Raw genomic sequence first — 17,899 nt, forward strand, 5'->3', positions numbered from 1 at the left:
GAAAGGAGTGAGCGACATGTCCATAACTACAAAATTTTTACTCTCATTACTGGCTCATAGTGTTAGATTTAATTTTAAAACATTAATTTTTTACACTTTATTAATTTAAGTATTATCTTTATTGTAATGTGATAGTCGAAAAAACCTCTATCTCAAATGGCTCCAACATGACAACTTATTGTTATTCAGGAGCATTTTTTAAAATAACATTGTAAAGTATGTATACAGGGTGCTGCAGCATAACTTCCTTTTTTTAAATGCACACCATTAAGTCAGTTGATGTTGTAGCAGAATGCTATTAGTCTCGTTTGACAGTTGGAATTATAAAGCATTGTCTCGATATAGTTTAGTTGTCATCATACGTTGAGATGTTAATATAAATAATTCAAAAGTAAAATTTATTGGATAAAAATCTGATTCATACTATTGGTTTAATTAAGTTTTGAAAAAAGGAAGTTATGCTGCTTACCCTGTATAAAAGCAGTGCCTATCCTAACTTACCTGCGTGACATATAAAAACGCAACCAGTACCTTCCCTACCTTACTAAGTAGTACCTAGCTTACCTTACTACCTACCTCTACTGCTTACCCTAGTAAGTAGTACCTAGCTTTTCTTACTACTTACCTCCAATATAGAATGAGAATAGAACGCCACACTAATCTGTTGGCAAACAATATTCGCTTCTTCCACATTCATGCATCTCATCATACACACCCGCTGATTATTCCAACTCCTGACCTGACCACTTTCAAGTATTTGAAAAACTTGATCATGCCAATTTTTCCTCGATCTTCTGCTTTTATTACCAACTACATTCGCCCCATAAAACAATCCTATTTTGTGAGTTATGGTCCACGGTTTATTTATCTTTCAAGTTCATTTTTTCATTTCCCTAAAATATATTTTACGATTCTTTCTTTACTTATTCCATTCACATGCCCTAACCATCTCAACACGTATTTCTTAACACATTGTTTGCGGGAAACGCTTAAAAGTGTCTTTAACATTCTGTTGGTAGAGATCGGGAGACGGTTATAAGTATTATATTATATTTGCTTACTTTTGGTAGAGCGCGAGAGACGCCAAAAAACATTGTACAGATCGGAATTGGGTTTGCAGTTACTTCCGATTAGTAAACTAAAAAGTATACTTAGAGTCAGGGCTGATAAAAAAAAACTGCCCGACAACAATGTTTTCATGACATTGACAATCAATTATTTAATGATTATCTCAGCCTTGTATTATTTCCTTATATCATCACCATTCGAAAAAAAAGGGAAATCTGCAAGATCAAAGATGTCGTTAGGTGGGGAAGGCAATGAAGTAGAAAATGGTATGCTCATGTGAGTGAGGAAAATGGAACCATCCAGACTCCCCCACATTGCACTGCACGGCCAACCCCAAGGTAGAGGACTCCCGAGCAGACCACCAAAAGATTCTTCATACATTCAGGCATCTCATCATACATTTTCAAACCCTTATACATTATACAATTCTGCTGATCTTGTTTTTTTCAAAAATAGCAGTCTTATTTTATCCGGATTTCAAGAACTATGTACTAAATACGTTGTTTCCCTTTTCCAGCGGTGGAAGTCTCGAAGAAGTCTATCCGTGGAGACATATGGAAGTACTTCCAGAAGAACCTGCTATGCATCAGGCCAACGTTCTCCTTCAACCGCATCCCCAAGTTTATTGGCTCCGAGGACGGGGCCGCAGAACTGGCCAAGTTGCCCGAGTTCAAGGACGCCCAGCACATCATGGTCAGCCCTGATAAGGCGCAAGATCTTGCCAGGTAACAACAATAATAATAATTGAAAAAATTGGTAAATTTACATAGCGCCATTTTTGTAATATACTACCTTAAGGGCGCCTTTACATAGGTGAATTATGATATGGAATTATGATATAAATATGTGTAAAGTGATCACCAACCCATGACAGGTCATAAGCTTTGACTAAATGACCTTAAATTTTGTTTCCTTAAATCACTTTTCTTCATCTAAAAACCCTCATATGCAACTAATGCTGCATAGGGCACTGCATCATATAAACGCAGTGTTATCTTGATCGCTAACACAGGAAGAAAAGGTGATCAGCCCTCCGCTTCAGGTATCAGTCCAGGGTATTGAAAGCTGTCCTATCGCATTCCCAGATCTGATAGACCTTCTCTTGCAAAGCATTTTTTTTATTAACTGGAATTTACAGAGAATGTGAAACAAATTTGTGTCTCGATTTTACTTTGAATTTACATTTAAAAGCTTTCAATATCCGTGTCACTGTCAATCTAAATACAAGTTATATCAGATAAATAAATACCAGTTATACTAATATACATATCTGCCTTGGGGTCTGCGTCCTTCAGAGTTTCCTAGAAGGGTGATACGTGGAAGTCTGTCTTCTGACATCTGTTTATATGCTCACTCCAGTATCGCCTTCGTTGTCGTCCCCGCCTCACGATATCCTCCGTCTTACACATGCTCCGGATATCAGTGTTTCTTACTCGGTCTCGCAATGTGTTTCCGGTTATAGATCGGAGAGTCTTCATCTCGGAGGTTCGAAGTAGAGATTTTGTTCTAGAAAATAATGATTTTTATTGGATTATTTGATTGTACAGGTTGACATGCCTGCAGTCCGGTAAAACCTTGTACGTCCAGCCTCCGCGCGTGAAGACCTACCTGATGACGAAGGTCAACATGAAGGAAGATGCCACTGAAGAGGACTTCCTAAAGGCGCTGACGGTCAAAGGATTGGAGGAGACAGGAACTCTAATTGGTAATTTACATTTTCTGTGCATTCCGAAAACATGCACAATTGAAAATTTACAAATCTCGGTGTATGATGTTGTTGAAAGAAGTGAGCGATGTATGGAAACATCTGTAAGTTTTCTTTTGGGAGGTGATCACCACGGAACTCCCAAATTATCTTGAATTGACCTCTATGGAATGTGTGTATTGGTGACTCCGATAAATCGCATAACCGTATCACGGTGCCACTTACACACACATATTGTGTGCAAGTAAATATTTTAAAATAGATTTTCACACATTAAGGATATATTTTTAAATACTGCGCAATCAAAATGTTGACCTTTTAAACTTGCTTTTAATTAGTTCCTGATAAAAGTAAAATGTATTCATTATGTATACAATTCTTTATTTTTTATTTGACTAGTACATTGTAGAGGTGAGAACAATCATAAATATATATTTACATTGGCTGGCTTATTGCTAAGGAGCGATATCTTCCGACCAACCCAAGACATAATAAGTGATACTTGTCAAGGTTGGAACCTAACACAGCCAATTGAAACTAAAGGCCAGATATTGCTTGTAGATAAGTATTCAAATAAATAAAAATTGAATATACCATGTTCCAATGTGTCTTTATTCAGAATCAAATTCTACTTTCTTTTTAAACATCTTCAATAAGTGTATTCCTTTCTGTTTTCAAAACACATACAACCGGCTGCAAATCCTTATCTTTATTCAATACTACTCCCATCAACGAGTGGATGCAATATTGACACAAACATGGAAGCCGTGGTCAAAGCAAAGAAAGTGTTAACACACTTCAGACGGGAAGGTATTTGTATCCGTTGGGTGGATTGATACTTAAGGGCAGGAAGGGTATTTTTACCTTCTGCGCCGGCCTCATTTCAAAGGCAGAAAAGAAAGAATTATCCATTTTATATGAATATTATATACAAATCTCTTTGTTAAGGTCCATAATTATCAAATCGCGTCGCCAGTGATCCGCAGGCATAACAAATACCTGTCTGAAATGTGTTAATTGCAGTACAAATAAAGAAATAATTTTAACATAAATTAAATGAACTTTAAATTTATGAAAACAATGAAGGCTAAAGAAGTAGGATCTGGTAAAGAGTTGAGGGAGGAGATGTAGAGGAAAACAAGGAAGAATGTTACAATGGACAGTTCTAATGATACATAGTAATGTTTCAGGCATTTCTTGGAAGTCTTAAGAGTTGGTGCATTTTTCAAATGAATAGCTTATCCAAATTCACTATTGGTACTAAGTAGATAATCTCATTCAATTTATGTGCAAAGTTGAAACATTCTTGTAGTTATGGTGTAATATTAAATTAGATTGTTATTTTTTTAATTCACTTCATAGTCTAGCCCAGGCATGGGGAACCTTTCTATTTCAAAAGGCTACATTCACTTATCTGATTCAACACGAGGCCGCAGTAAAGAAAACTTCGACACCCCCCCTATAAACTAAATATTTTAATGATATCACAATATAAATTGTTAAAAATGCAATTAAAAAAATATGGAAAAAATGTATATTTACAAATCAATTTATTAATCATTAAGCTGCGTATCTATAAGAAACATACTTAATACATTAAATATATTTGTTAACCTTTTAACCGCGTTCACTTTGTTCCTGAGAAAAGCCCGTGCGCGGCGGTATTTTGCTGTTTTTTAAATGATTACTTTTATCATGTATTTAGTAAGAAACGATTTATTTTCCTAAGCAAAAACATTCAATGGGATTCATTGTGCCTTTTTGGTACTCTATAATACACTCGTGTCACATTATTCTTGATATATAACGTAATATAAACAAATATGATTGTAACATAAATAAATCAAAGCACGCATCGTGTGTCACTCTTACCCACTGGCGATGCGTAGCGTCGAGAGTGAGATAGATATAGGGCATGATTATGGCGCGGACTAACCGCAAGAAAAATGAGGAATCTGTTCTTTTATTTATCCTTGTGATGTTACAAATTATTAGTCAAATATTTCAACAGATGTCATAAGGCCAAGGATTGACGTATTATTTTATCCAAAGTTCCACACCATGAAAAAATCCCTCCAAGTTGAACTGAGGTTCGAAACTTGGAGTAAAGTAAAAACACAAACGGTTATGTCAGCCGTGTACAGAGAATGTTTTGTGAAAACACATACGGTTATGCGAGCCGCGTGGATCCGGTTAATGTTACAGGTTTACCAACCTTTAATGACTAATTTGCATCTGCTTTTTGTTAGAAAGCTTTTGAATATTTGGTTCAAGCATGGATGTTCGCAGTATCAGTTGGTCTTCTAAATGTAGATCAGTTATTTGATTTCGTAATTTTGACTTTATTTGCGTTATATAAGAAAATGATGATTCACAGCAGTAAGTTGTTGAGAAAAATTTCAATTGGGTCTTTTTTAGTATTAAATAATGATTTTAAAATATCATCCACTGTAGTTCAATCAATTCCATCTGTAGATCTTTAGTCACTCTCCTGTCACTCAAAGCGAGCTCACTCATTCTCTCTCGCTTACACATCGGTAATCTGTGTTTTATTATTTTTTTAAATTGGCATCAGTCAAAAGGCCGCACTACAGGCCAAAAGGCCGCATTGCGGCTTTAAGGCCGTAGGTTCCCTATGCCTGGTTAGCCGCTTGCACAGTGCAGGAATGACTGATGAATGATATGCTATGACGAGGAATGGAAATTTTTCTCTCTTGAGAAGAAAGAAGTGATATACCATGATCATTGAATAATTTACACTAATATTTCTTTCAGGCCTCGAAGATGCTGTGAAATTGGATATGATCATCATAGGATCAGTGGCCGTATCCAAGGATGGCAACCGCATCGGCCGCGGACGCAGTATGTATTAATAACACTCATTTTCTCAACAAGCGCATGTGAACAAACATTTCTGTGCAAATTTATCGTTAATCTGTTGTCAGACCCAACACAAGGGGCTGTTTTGATCCTTTTCAGTTTATATGCAAGATTATCTAGGTCAAGTGTGTACAATTGCGAGACTAAAAGCAGTTGTATGTGCAATATATATTATGTTTTACGTACTTATTTTTTAATATATTCCCACAATTTAACAGATGTATTAATCTATAACACAAGCGAGACAAGACATTTAAAATTTACAGTAATTTTCGATGATATTTTCTGTTGATATTATATATTTAACTCCCCATTTGCACGGTAGATAAATTTTTTTATGTTATGCTGTGTAAAAAAGGCTACAAAGTGTAAAATAAAATAAATATAAAGTTCAGTTGATAAAAATAATGTATTATTTGAGAAATAAATAGATTTTGTTTTTTGATCCACTCACATTTTTACTAACAACCAACTAGTCCAACCAACCAACCTCTTCAGGGTTTAATTTATGACTGTTGTTGCCGAAACTAGTTGGTTGTTAATAAAAATGTGAGTGGATCAAAAAACAAAGTCTATTTATTTCTCAAAATAGTATATCAACATGATCCACAAAGAATGCTTTCAATATTCTAAATACAATTTTTTTATTATTTATTAATGCTTATTGTATTTCTTATCTTACATTTTTGATATCTCAACATAGATGAAGAAGAATATGGAAGTCTGGGCATTTAAAGGGCTTACGACCTGTACCTATGATTGACAACCACACTACTAAAATTTTTGGAACTCACACACATATATCATATCGCTCTATGTTTGGGTTCACGACAGCATCTTTGGTTGGTTTGAGAAAGTTTTTAGCAGAGACTCTTTTATTTAGATGACTGCAAGATCCTAATTGGATTATTTTACATACTGGGAGACACTAAAAAACATTGTTTTTAATTTTTATGCAGCTTATAATTTGACCAGTTATTTCATTTAAAACATGAGTGAAAAAAATATTCACCTAGTTTCCTTCCGCAACCTCTTTGCGCGTGGTACTGAGTAGTTTGTCCGCCTTCATAGTGTAATGGCCAGCACGCTTGGCTACCGTTCTGGAGGTCCCGGGTTCGATTCCCAGGGTTTATTTCAAGTTATTTTTCCACTCTTATATTTTATTCAATATTACCCTTGGCTGGTACCTGAAGCGGAGAGCTGATCACCTTTATTTCATGTGTTAATGATCAATATAACACTGCGTTTATATGATGCAGTGCCCTATGCACCATTGGGGTGTAGATTAGGGTTTACATACTGAGTAGTAAGTACATGCGAGGGATGTAGGAAATTCCAAATTAAAATTACCCATTGTTAAATAAATGCTCAGTTTTATATATACCGCATTATTTTTAAATAGTGGAAAAAAATGTGTTAAAAGGGAGTCTGGTGTACTTGCAAATTTCGATCCTGGTTATAAAAGGAATACTCTTATGTCTTTTCAGGTTACGTGGATGTTTGCCTGGGACTACTTAAGGAATTGAAGGCCATCACTCCGGATACTGTCATAGTCACCATTGTGCACGATGCTCAGGTCAGTTATTTGTATTGAAAATATCATATTTTTAATTAAAATTTTACTTAGTAAATACCACTATTTCTTAAAATCGATTTACATGTGTTTCGATGCATTCCGCATCATTTTCAAACACGTATGTGAAGCTAATTCAAAATTTTAGAGGAGGGGGTAGGAGCTGTTCCTTATTCTCTTCAACCTTCAACGTCCCAAGGACCCAACTCTAAAATTTAGAATTAGTTTCACATACAGTGTTTGAAAATGATGCGCAATGCATCGAAACACGTGTCACAGAAAATTTAAAAAAATAGTGGTATTCACCAAGTAAAACTTTACTTGAAAATGGATAGATTTTACCACAAAGTGACTGCCGAATCAATTAATGAGAAAATATCATAGTTTAAGATAAGCATTAAAAAAAAATATATATTAATATCCAAATATAATTTGGACAAACGATAAAATGATGATACATAATACATGATCAGGCATGGCAAATTCTTAAGCCGCATATCCAGCAAGATCATAACTTGGTATGGCTTTGCGATTGATTATGTTTGGGCGTTCCGACTGGGCATCGGAGGGCGGAGCACTACTTGTTCACATTTCAGGTGTATGCTAAGCTTTAAATGTGACATGTTGGGAGTTTAAACAGCAATTATTTCACTGATAAGGTGTGCAGATATCGCTCACTCCTTTCAACAACGTCATATATCAAAAATTGACAATTTTCAGCTGTGCATGTTTTCGGAATGCCCAGAAAATGTACTAAATCCCAGCAAAAGCGGCATAGTTTTAACTTAATATTTACCTGCTACAGGGCAGAAAGTGTTGTTTTTGCATTTTGAAGAAAAGGTATTGATTGATGAATGATTGAATGATTTTTTTAAATATACTAAATATTTTTCAAATGGAGAAAAAACATCCAGGTTTTACCTTAAAACATCTGTTGCACAGTACAATGTTCAATAAGTGGCTTGATATTTATATTTAATACATTTTATTATATCTTTAAACTTTAAAAACGATCTGAAAAATCAAGTTTTTTGATTTACGACGTTGTTGAAAGGAGTGAGCGATATGGGAATTGGAAGTATAACATTATATGTATGTTACTTTATGGCTACAAGGTACAACGGTACCTTATATACGTACGGTATGGTCGAAGAAAGAAGGCACCTACTCGCAACTATCTCAAAGAGACATACCTAATGGATCGGTTAAGACAGGAGGGTTTCCTGCACCTGGTAATAGAGTGAACAAACGCCAGAAGACACGACTTGTATTGAGGATATGAGCCGTTCAACGTATGAGGAGCTGAAGAGTGTGGCTCATAATAGACTGGAATGGCGAAGGAGATGTCATTTGTTGCTGCAAACCAATCCACAAGATTGAGAGCACAGAAGAAGACATTGTTTTTTCATGAGCAGGGTTTTAGTTCCTGATAGATGTTTCCATAAAAGTATCGTTTCACTCAATAGGTAATGGACACGATCCCCGCTAACATCATGAGCGTCCACGACTTCCCCGTGGATGTGATAGTCACTCCGACGCAGGTCATCCGCACCAACAGGAAGGCAGATCGCCCGCCCGGAATCATGTGGAACCTCATCTCCGAGAGAAGGCTCAAAAACGTCAACTTGCTGTCTACTTACAGAGATAAGGAAATTGAGTAAGTGTTTAAATATCGTAGTCGTACAGGAGAAAGTGACCAACTACCAAAATGTAAAATGTTCAGGCAGGCCATTTAAGTCACTTTTGCTTGGCAAGAAAATAAACATCAATGCAGTTAGTCATTTTTACTTTTTTTAAATATTTTAAGTCAATGTATTATGCTTCCAAGTTTAAAATCCTTTGGGATTTTTTCAGGGCAATATTAAGCTAGTAAGATAGCAAATAGTCAATGATCACATTTTTGTTAAACAATGTTCTTGATCACTTTCTCCTGTATGACTACGATATGTATGATCCTCATCAATGCATGTATTAATGGTCCTTGCTCAAAGGATAATATGGATTTTCAAAATTTTTTGAAATTTTAATGAAAAATATTTGTGTAAATACTATTTATAAAAATTCTTGGATTTCATACTATTTCTGTGGGCCTAAGTGATTCATTATTAGAAATGGGTATCACATTGTGGTAGAGTGGGTTCGAACAGAGAAACTCTGACTCGATAGTCTGCGACACTAACCACGGGACCACAACCTGGCACATTACTCTTATCAAGGCCCAATATACGATAAATTGCAACTTAATTTTCTTTAAACACAGGTAACATTTGACGTAATTGAACATTATGCCTAAAATACCCTTTTTCTATTGAAAAATAAGCTTGAAAAAAATACATATATGGTTTTAAACAGAAAAGAGTTATTTAAAGGTTAAGAGTTCATTTTTTTAGTTACAGGGCAGGTAATGTTTGTATAAATATGTATAAACAAAATGTTTACATACAACAGCTCTTGACAATGTATTGATAGAAGTAACATGTTTACCTTTTATGATCAATAGATCTGGCAAACCCTGCGCCCTGAAGGAAGCCGAGTCGGAATTGGAGAGCGATTACGAAGCGCAAAATGGAAGGCCAAGGAGGTTCTTCCGGGGGAGGAGGTCAGGTCCCCGTCGGTCCCAGCAAAACGGAGCCACTCACAGCGAGAGTGAGAACATCGAGGTAAGGAATAAATAAATAAAATCAATATGATTCTTTGACATCTCACCAAAGATGAAGAAGAATATGGAAGTCTGGGCATTTACGGGGCTGATTACCGTCATAGGCTGGTTTAAGTGATCACTTTACACACGTGTAACATTCACCAATTCTACCCATTGACAACCACACTACTCAAATTCTTGGAAGTTCTATATATATGAACCAATTTAGATACCTTGTTCTTGAATCACTAGAACTTCACTGGAGATATCTATTGGTGAGATGGCATCACCCGTAAATGCCCAGACCTCCATATTCTTCTTCATCTTTGGTGAGATGTCAAAGAATAATATGAGGGTAACTCCTGTAATTGGAGATAATCCAGATTTTGTGAACAAGTATTTGGGCACACTCAAAATGTTGTAAATAAAATTCATATTTGACTTGCAATGCTATTTTCTTTTCTAAGAATAAAATTGTATATTTAGAGGAAGTTTTTCTGGACAAGTTCCTTTAATCAATATCAAAACTTAATAACAATGTTATCTATTTTCAATACTTGTCCAATAAAACAGTCGATAAAGGGCATTCTTTTATAAATATGCAGTGCCGTAAAATAATAACTAGTTTTTTTTTAAATACAGTCGAACTCGGATATAACGAGGAAGACGGGACCGACTGAATTTGCTCGTTATAACCGTTACTCGTTATATCCAAGAATAGGTATTTTTTCATAAACATGGTGAATAGATTTTACCACAAAGTGACTGCCGAATCAATTAATGCCATATTTATTATTACGCCTTCGTATAATCCAGAACGGGGACGGCGAGACCAACGGGCGCCAGCACAAGCAGCAGCGCTCCTTCAACCGCCGCTACCCGCGCTACCGCCGCTCCACCGCCACCGACGACGGCTCCATCACCAAGCACTCGTACCGCAACAAGGCCTGGCAGCTGCTGCAGAAGAACAAGGTGGTCACCACGTCACGCAACCCCTTCAACCGGGTGCCCGGCTACAGGGGCACCGAGGACGTGGTGCAGGTGCTGCGCCAGCTCGAGCAGTACAAGCGGGCCACCAGCGTGCTGGTCTCTGTGGACCGAACCCACGAACCCATCAGGTCAACTATACTTTACATACTACTTGTCACCCACACTGATTTTACTTGAATATCATTTTTATTTTTTTTTCTTTATTTTTAATTCTTTTGCATTACATGACACAAATTCAAATACAAAAAAATATGAATAAAATATAAATATAAATACAAAAAAAAGATCCCACAAAGGCATGGCCTGCGTGTGGGTATACAATATAATTTAGGTCATGTAAAGGGTATAAGGGTATAGGTATTATAAGTAAAACTAGAATAGTAGTGTTAATATAAAATACAAAAAAATACTTGATTATCAGAAAACAAAAATTATTGTCAGTAATTTTTTTTAAAAATTAAATTAACATTCTAAAGATTCGAAAACTAATAACCTACAGTGATTTTACTTGAATTTTGGATCTAAAGATTCGCAAACTAATGACCCACAGTGATTTTACTTGAATTTTGGAAATAAAGATTTGAAAACTAATAACCCACTGTGATTTTACTTGAATTTCGGATAAAAAAAATTCGCAAACTAATGACCCACAGTGATTTTACTTGAATTTCGGATCTAAAGATTCAAAAACTAATGACCCACAGTGATTTTACTTGAATTTCGGATCTAAAGAGTCTACCTCGGAGAGGAAGACTATTTTTTAGAGTTTACAATGCTTCTAAAATTGTGAAATACGGAATACTTAATTAAAAATTATGCTTTTATTTTATTTTTGATGATCAAATATCATATATTATTTCCTTGTAAATTTCAATCGAAAATATTATTTGGTTTAGAAATTGTGTCAATTTTAAGAAACGATATATTTTTGCGCTAATCGCGAAAAACATCCGCTATAGGCTAGAGACTATTGTTCGAAGCGCCCGACTACAATGTGTTAACAGTGGATAATTTCATTTTATAGGATGGCCTGTTTAGAAGATGGCAAAAAATTGTATGTGCTGTTGCCGAAAATCCGCAGCGAATTTATCATGCGAATCGACCTTCCCGAGGGAGAGAACAAACCGGACCTGAAGACTGTTGTCATCCGTCCTGGATTGGAACAGTACGGAACTAAACTAGGTAATACTGATTCCTCCTACTTTCTGCTAATATTATTTCTCTTATTTATTGTAACTGCAGACAGTTGGTACAGTTCCATACTGAATTGTTGGGTAATATATCCACTAGTAATATGTAACTAGTTACCTAAGACAGCGTCGGCATAGATTGTTTCACATTCCTATACACAGGACCAATCTGCCGATGGTTATGCCTGTAGGAAGAGCTACCGCTATGTTGAACAATATCACATTGGATATTGATCTGTTCCATGTGTCCGAAGGAGTTTTCCGATGCGGGATTCTTCTACACATTTAACAAGAGTCTTCTTGCTTACTTTTTAATGTGTTTTTTTTTATGTAAACGCCTTAAATGTTTGTTTGTAATGTATATATTAATTATTGAATAAATTGAATTGAATTGAAATTGAATTGAATCCAAAATAAAACAAGGTTTGTTGGATTGAATTCTACATTTATTTATGTATATGTCAATATGTGACGCGTTTCGTCTTCTTAGGACATTATCAAACACTCTTAGTGTTTGATAATGTCCTAAGAAGACGAAACGCGTCACGTATTAACACATCCGTAAATAAATGGAGAATTCAATCCAACAAACCTTGTTTTATTTTGGATATACTACCCAACAATTATTTTTCTTGTCTGACTCCATTTGACTGAGGTCAAATGACTGTTTCTCGGAATTGTCTTCTGTACATCATACAAATTGTAATAACTCTTTTTATACTTTTCGCACCGTCTCATTAAAAAAACACTTAAAAGCAATAAACAACTTGTAAAACACGAAAATTATAATCACACGTATGCTGCCTCCTGGTCTAATGCCAAATGTAATCCTGAACATGTCGCTCACTCCTTTCAACAATGTCATAAATCAAAAATTTACAATTTTCAGTTGTGCATGTTTTGGGAATGCACAGAAATTTTACTATATCCCATCAAAAGCGGCATATTTTTAACTTAATATTTACCCGCTACAGGGCAGAAAGTGTTGTTTTTGCATTTTAAAGAAAAGTATTCTTATATTATTTATGCGGTAAAATGGTGGATAGAAACGATCGATGCGATCTACTTTTGTATGAAATGAATTCGGGGTAGAAGAAATAAACGACACATCAGGGAAAACGATTATTCAAGGAACGATAGATCGAGGTTTCACTGTACTAAGTTTTCAAAAATCGCCTAATAATTGTGAAAATCATGGTAAATGAACTACCACAGAGTACTGATTTCAATAAAAATAAAAACTTTAATCGTTCTCTCAATCTATGTATGATTCTGTGCTAAGTATTTAATAATTGCCTGATTTGAGTTATGTGTTTTTGAATTTTTTTATGTGCCCAATGCAAGCTACCACAAAATTGCCCGATTCAATTATGTTTATATGTATGTTTATGGAGACTTTTAAATTGATTATTGTCGCACGTTTTGAACATTGAAATCTCACCTTACAGACCCTAGCGAGCAGTACACATTGGACCTGTTGGTGTTCACATCACTCGTTGTTTCCAAGGAAGGATTCCGCATAGGGACTGGCAGCGGTGAGTAATTTAACTGCATTACTTACAAGTCCAATAATTAAGAAAGGTGTGTTGAGATGTTTGGACATGTAGAGCGAATGAGTGAGGAAAGAACGGTAAAACAAATTTATGATGCGAATTAAGTAGTTGGGAAAAGAAGAGGAAGACCGAGAAAAACATGACACGATCAGGTATGCCAAATACAGTAGAATCGCGATATAACGAAATCCAAGGGACCAAAAAATATTAATTCGTAATAACGAATTCCCACATATAACGAATTTTTTTAAATCATACTTAGTATGTATATGTTGCGCGCCGTTGCAAAAAATGTTGCGCGGCTTTTCAAAAAGATCGCAAGTTCTGCAAACAAAGGAGGAAGGGGGCCATAGGGAACTGAATACCTACATATTTTCACTAGTTTTCTTATTAACCTTACGGTGATAAAAGTGCCGCGGGAATCGATGATACTCGTATGTATTTTGTACACAATATGAGAATGTGATTTTAAAACAGGAAAAACGTAAATATTCATAGTTGCTTTTACTGGCCATATTTAAAGTTGAAATATAACAATTTTGTAATGTTGGGTCTGGTAAATATGTATCTAAAAAGGAGAATAATAACATCAAATATAATAATAATAATATCACAAGTAGTCGCCAAAGCCGAGAACGAGAACGGCTTGCGCGCTACTGACGGCCAGTGTTGTCAGACGTCAAAGAGTAGTTTTCGATATTGAGATTGCGAAATTACGAGACGGCGAAGAAAATTTTTTTTCCAAAATTTACGCGATGAATTTTTTTTCGCAAAAAAATTCCTAAAATCCGTTAAAATTCCGTTATAATCCTTCAAATTCCGTTTGATCTCTTTATTCCTTCAAAATCCGTATAAAACGGACAAATTCGTATTTGTCCAATTGTCCGTCATATTCAATATTCCTAGTTGCTTTTATTGGCCATATTTAAAGTTTAAATAAAACAATTTTGTAATGTTGGGCCTGGTAAATGTTATTCATAATGTCATTCATTTGCAGCGACGGAAATAAATAATTTGTAAAAAAATCGGGAATCAAATCCTAACATAAAATCGTAAAAATACACAAACGTTTCTGTGTTTGCGCGTGTGGCGTGCTTTGTAAGTATGCATGCATGTCGTACGTCGTAACACGTTACTCCGCTAGTCCAATAGTGTGCAGATTGTCTTACCCGACACTACGCCCCACTTAGGGCACTTGTCCACTACCCGAAATTCCGTGTAATTTTACTGTCCGGCACGTCAGTTAGCGTTTTAAAATGACGATTGGCTTGGATTGGCTTGTGCTTTTGTCCATCTTTCTTCGGATCGGAGCTCTTGATCGGTGCGTGAACACGTTGCGCGTAAATTCGATCGTAAAATCGTCGTTTTAAAACGCAAACTGACGTGTCGGACGGACGGTAAAATTATTCCGTGTAGTGGACAAATGCCCTTACGATGTAGATAAAAGACGGATGCAATTTGAGGATTATTATTGTCAACAGAATCATTTCATTGAGATAAAACGATGGATTGTAATTTGAGAATTATTATTGTCTACCATTGAGATAAGCAGGTGGACTGATTATGGGAGAGAATATACTTGAGAATTTTTATGGCCTACAGAAATAATTTCATTGAAATAAGAAGAGAGATTATAACTACGTCGCATACTTTCAAAATCCGCCAGATCCATATAAGTCGATTTTACAAAAAAAATCCAAATTCTCCGGATAACATTTATGTTTCAAAGATTTGTCTATCTTTATATAAAATATTTTAAAATAGAAAATTTTCCCATTTTTTTGGAAAGTTTTTCAGTACTCAAAAAAAAACACGAGACACAAATCGATAATGACGTCCGCTCTCTGATTGACCGATATGGCAAGTTTCATGAATATATCGGAATTTGAAATACAACGCTGTTTTTAAGTATTTTTTAGCGGAGTTTTCAAGTATTTAAAAATTTTGAACAATAAAAACCACAACTGGCATTCCGATAGAGTATTTATTTTAAAATCTTATAAAACTGGATCTAGCGGATTTTGAAAGTAGGCGACACAACTAAAGAATTATTATTGCTAAAGTAAATCATTTCACTGACTCGTTGACTCTAATTACTAATTACTCAAGCTGATGGGATATTGTATTGAATTACTTTTAAAAATCGCCATAAAACCATCCGCATATGGTGCGGCGGCGCGGCTTGAATAATTTTATCTTAACATTTTTTATTTCCGCGCGGCGCCGGGCGCCGTGGCGGCGCGGCTTTGAAATATTTTTATCATAACATTTTTTATTTGTTATAAATTTACTTAAATGTATTGGCACTTTTTCGTACGGGACAAAAGTGATTTTGTTATACATAATAACGGGATTTCGTTATATAAATGCTTTTTTGTATGAAAAATTAGTTTTAGGGAATAAATTCGTTTTTTTTTTTCGATATACGTCATTTTTCGATATATCGCGATTACTTATATCGCGATTCTACTGTACTTGAAAGTGGTCAGGTTAGGAGTCGTAACAATCGGCGTGTATGTATGAGGAGATGCATGAACGTGGAAAAGGCGAAGAATGTTTGCAAAGACAGAGTGGTGTGGCGTTCTATTCTTTCTGCCTACCCCTTCGGGGAAGCGGCGTGATGGTTAGTTAGTTAGTTCCAATTTAAGTTTTGTACTGGCATTTCCTGGTGGAACTGTATTTTATGTTATAAAACGACTGTATACCTTTTTCCGCTTATAATTTATTCGACCAGTGACCGGGTTTTGTTGTTACCGACATAATCATGTTATATTCACAACAAGGCAAGGGTTGAAAACCATGATTTTATATAATGTATATTAGTAGTGGATTTATGACAGCGAGATTTTTTATATATTTTATTACAGAAATGGATTTTCGCATTTCTACTTAAATAATGTACAAATGTATTACAGCGCCAGCTCACTAATCAGAATATAAATCGTGCAGCTGGTCGTTCGGATTACTGGGTGTGTTAAGAAAAATGAGAGAATTTTTGTATTTTATTTTACATTTTTATTTAGCTACTGAATGAATATTTTTCAAAATCTGATATTTTCTTTTGAACCAACGAACCTGGTGTTCAAGGGCTTAATCACGCATTCGTCTCAAAACCATCAATTCCATAATTCCAATTCGAGAACAACTGACTGGTGATAGAATGATGCAGCGTGTTTCAATACGTTCAAGAACATGTCACCAAAACGGGGGCAAAAGGCAGAACCACAAAATAGTTCGGATTACAGTGCTTTCGGATTAGGGGGGATCCGGATTAGCGACCTGGCACTTTATTTTAATACACTACTTAAATGCATTCAATTAAAATTCATTAAAAAAAAACCTTATGTAAAATCAAATCAAATTTGAGGATGCTAGTGTCCAGAAGGAACTGAACGTACGGCTCGGAATGGCAGTAGCCATATTTAATAAAATGCGCAATGTCTGGGACTCACTGCTTTACTCAACAAAACCAAGTGCCGTCTCTTTAACACCTGCTTCCTAACAGTGTTGCTGTACGGATGTGAGTCGTGGCACCTCACCAAAGCTCAAAGCAAGAAACTATTAAGTTTTGAAAATAGGTGCCTGAGGCGAATACTGGGTATAAAGTGCTATGACTTCGTCAGGAATGACGATGTGAGGAATGACGATGTGAGGAGAAAAACACAACAGCCCCTCATACTGGAAGTCCTAAAGAGGAGAAGGTGGACATGGTTAGGACATGTCCTTAGAATGCCACCCCTCATGTCTCTTCTTCCAACCCCGAGGATTCCGGCGCCCCGGAAGGCCGCTGAAGACCATTCACTGACTATACTCAGTGGAACTTCGAGACGCCGGACTGACCTGGGAGGAAGCCAAGGAGATGGCGCGTGACAGAGTGACTTGGAAACGTCTCGTGTTGGCCATAAGCTCCACCTAGGGAGCGAACATGGAAAGAAAAAGAAGTAAAATCATGGTTTTCAACCCCTGCCTTTTTGTGTAAGTGGGAAGTTCAGTTTATTGAAGGGTCGTCACTTTTCCACAGGACATGAAGACCTCTCGTATTCACTGTTGAGGGACTTGAATGTGGTCACGGCAGACACACCCATATTCACCACTGTCCATGATTATCAGGTATGGAATTATTATACAGAATTGTTTTCATTTCACTGTTTTGTTTATCCTACTCGGACCCAATGAATTTATTGACTTGAATCTTGTAAAAGACATTTGGTCTTAGTGATTTCTTTTTTATTTCCGCCTCCGTGGTGTAATGGTCAGCACGCTGGGCTACCGTACACAATCACAAATCACAATTTTAAA

At 35.9% G+C, this 17,899-nt stretch overlaps 1 protein-coding gene across 1 annotated transcript in view; it reads left to right on the forward strand.

The window, feature by feature from the left end:
• Positions 1 to 17,899, forward strand: part of LOC148311107 (uncharacterized) — a 34,952-nt gene that overhangs the window by 9,593 nt on the left and 7,460 nt on the right. The window contains exons 2-11 of the mRNA XM_088257241.1: positions 1,586 to 1,793; positions 2,616 to 2,773; positions 5,549 to 5,635; positions 7,141 to 7,229; positions 8,693 to 8,883; positions 9,727 to 9,886; positions 10,684 to 10,985; positions 11,882 to 12,039; positions 13,496 to 13,582; positions 17,622 to 17,710. Coding sequence (XP_088113367.1) covers positions 1,586 to 1,793; positions 2,616 to 2,773; positions 5,549 to 5,635; positions 7,141 to 7,229; positions 8,693 to 8,883; positions 9,727 to 9,886; positions 10,684 to 10,985; positions 11,882 to 12,039; positions 13,496 to 13,582; positions 17,622 to 17,710 — 1,529 coding nt within the window. The remainder of the gene's footprint in view (positions 1 to 1,585; positions 1,794 to 2,615; positions 2,774 to 5,548; positions 5,636 to 7,140; positions 7,230 to 8,692; positions 8,884 to 9,726; positions 9,887 to 10,683; positions 10,986 to 11,881; positions 12,040 to 13,495; positions 13,583 to 17,621; positions 17,711 to 17,899) is intronic.

The sequence above is a fragment of the Brachycentrus maculatus genome, unplaced genomic scaffold, assembly GCF_059751285.1.
Source record: "Brachycentrus maculatus isolate JH-2025_06_01 unplaced genomic scaffold, ASM5975128v1 h1tg000076l, whole genome shotgun sequence".
NCBI classification, from domain to species: domain Eukaryota; kingdom Metazoa; phylum Arthropoda; class Insecta; order Trichoptera; family Brachycentridae; genus Brachycentrus; species Brachycentrus maculatus.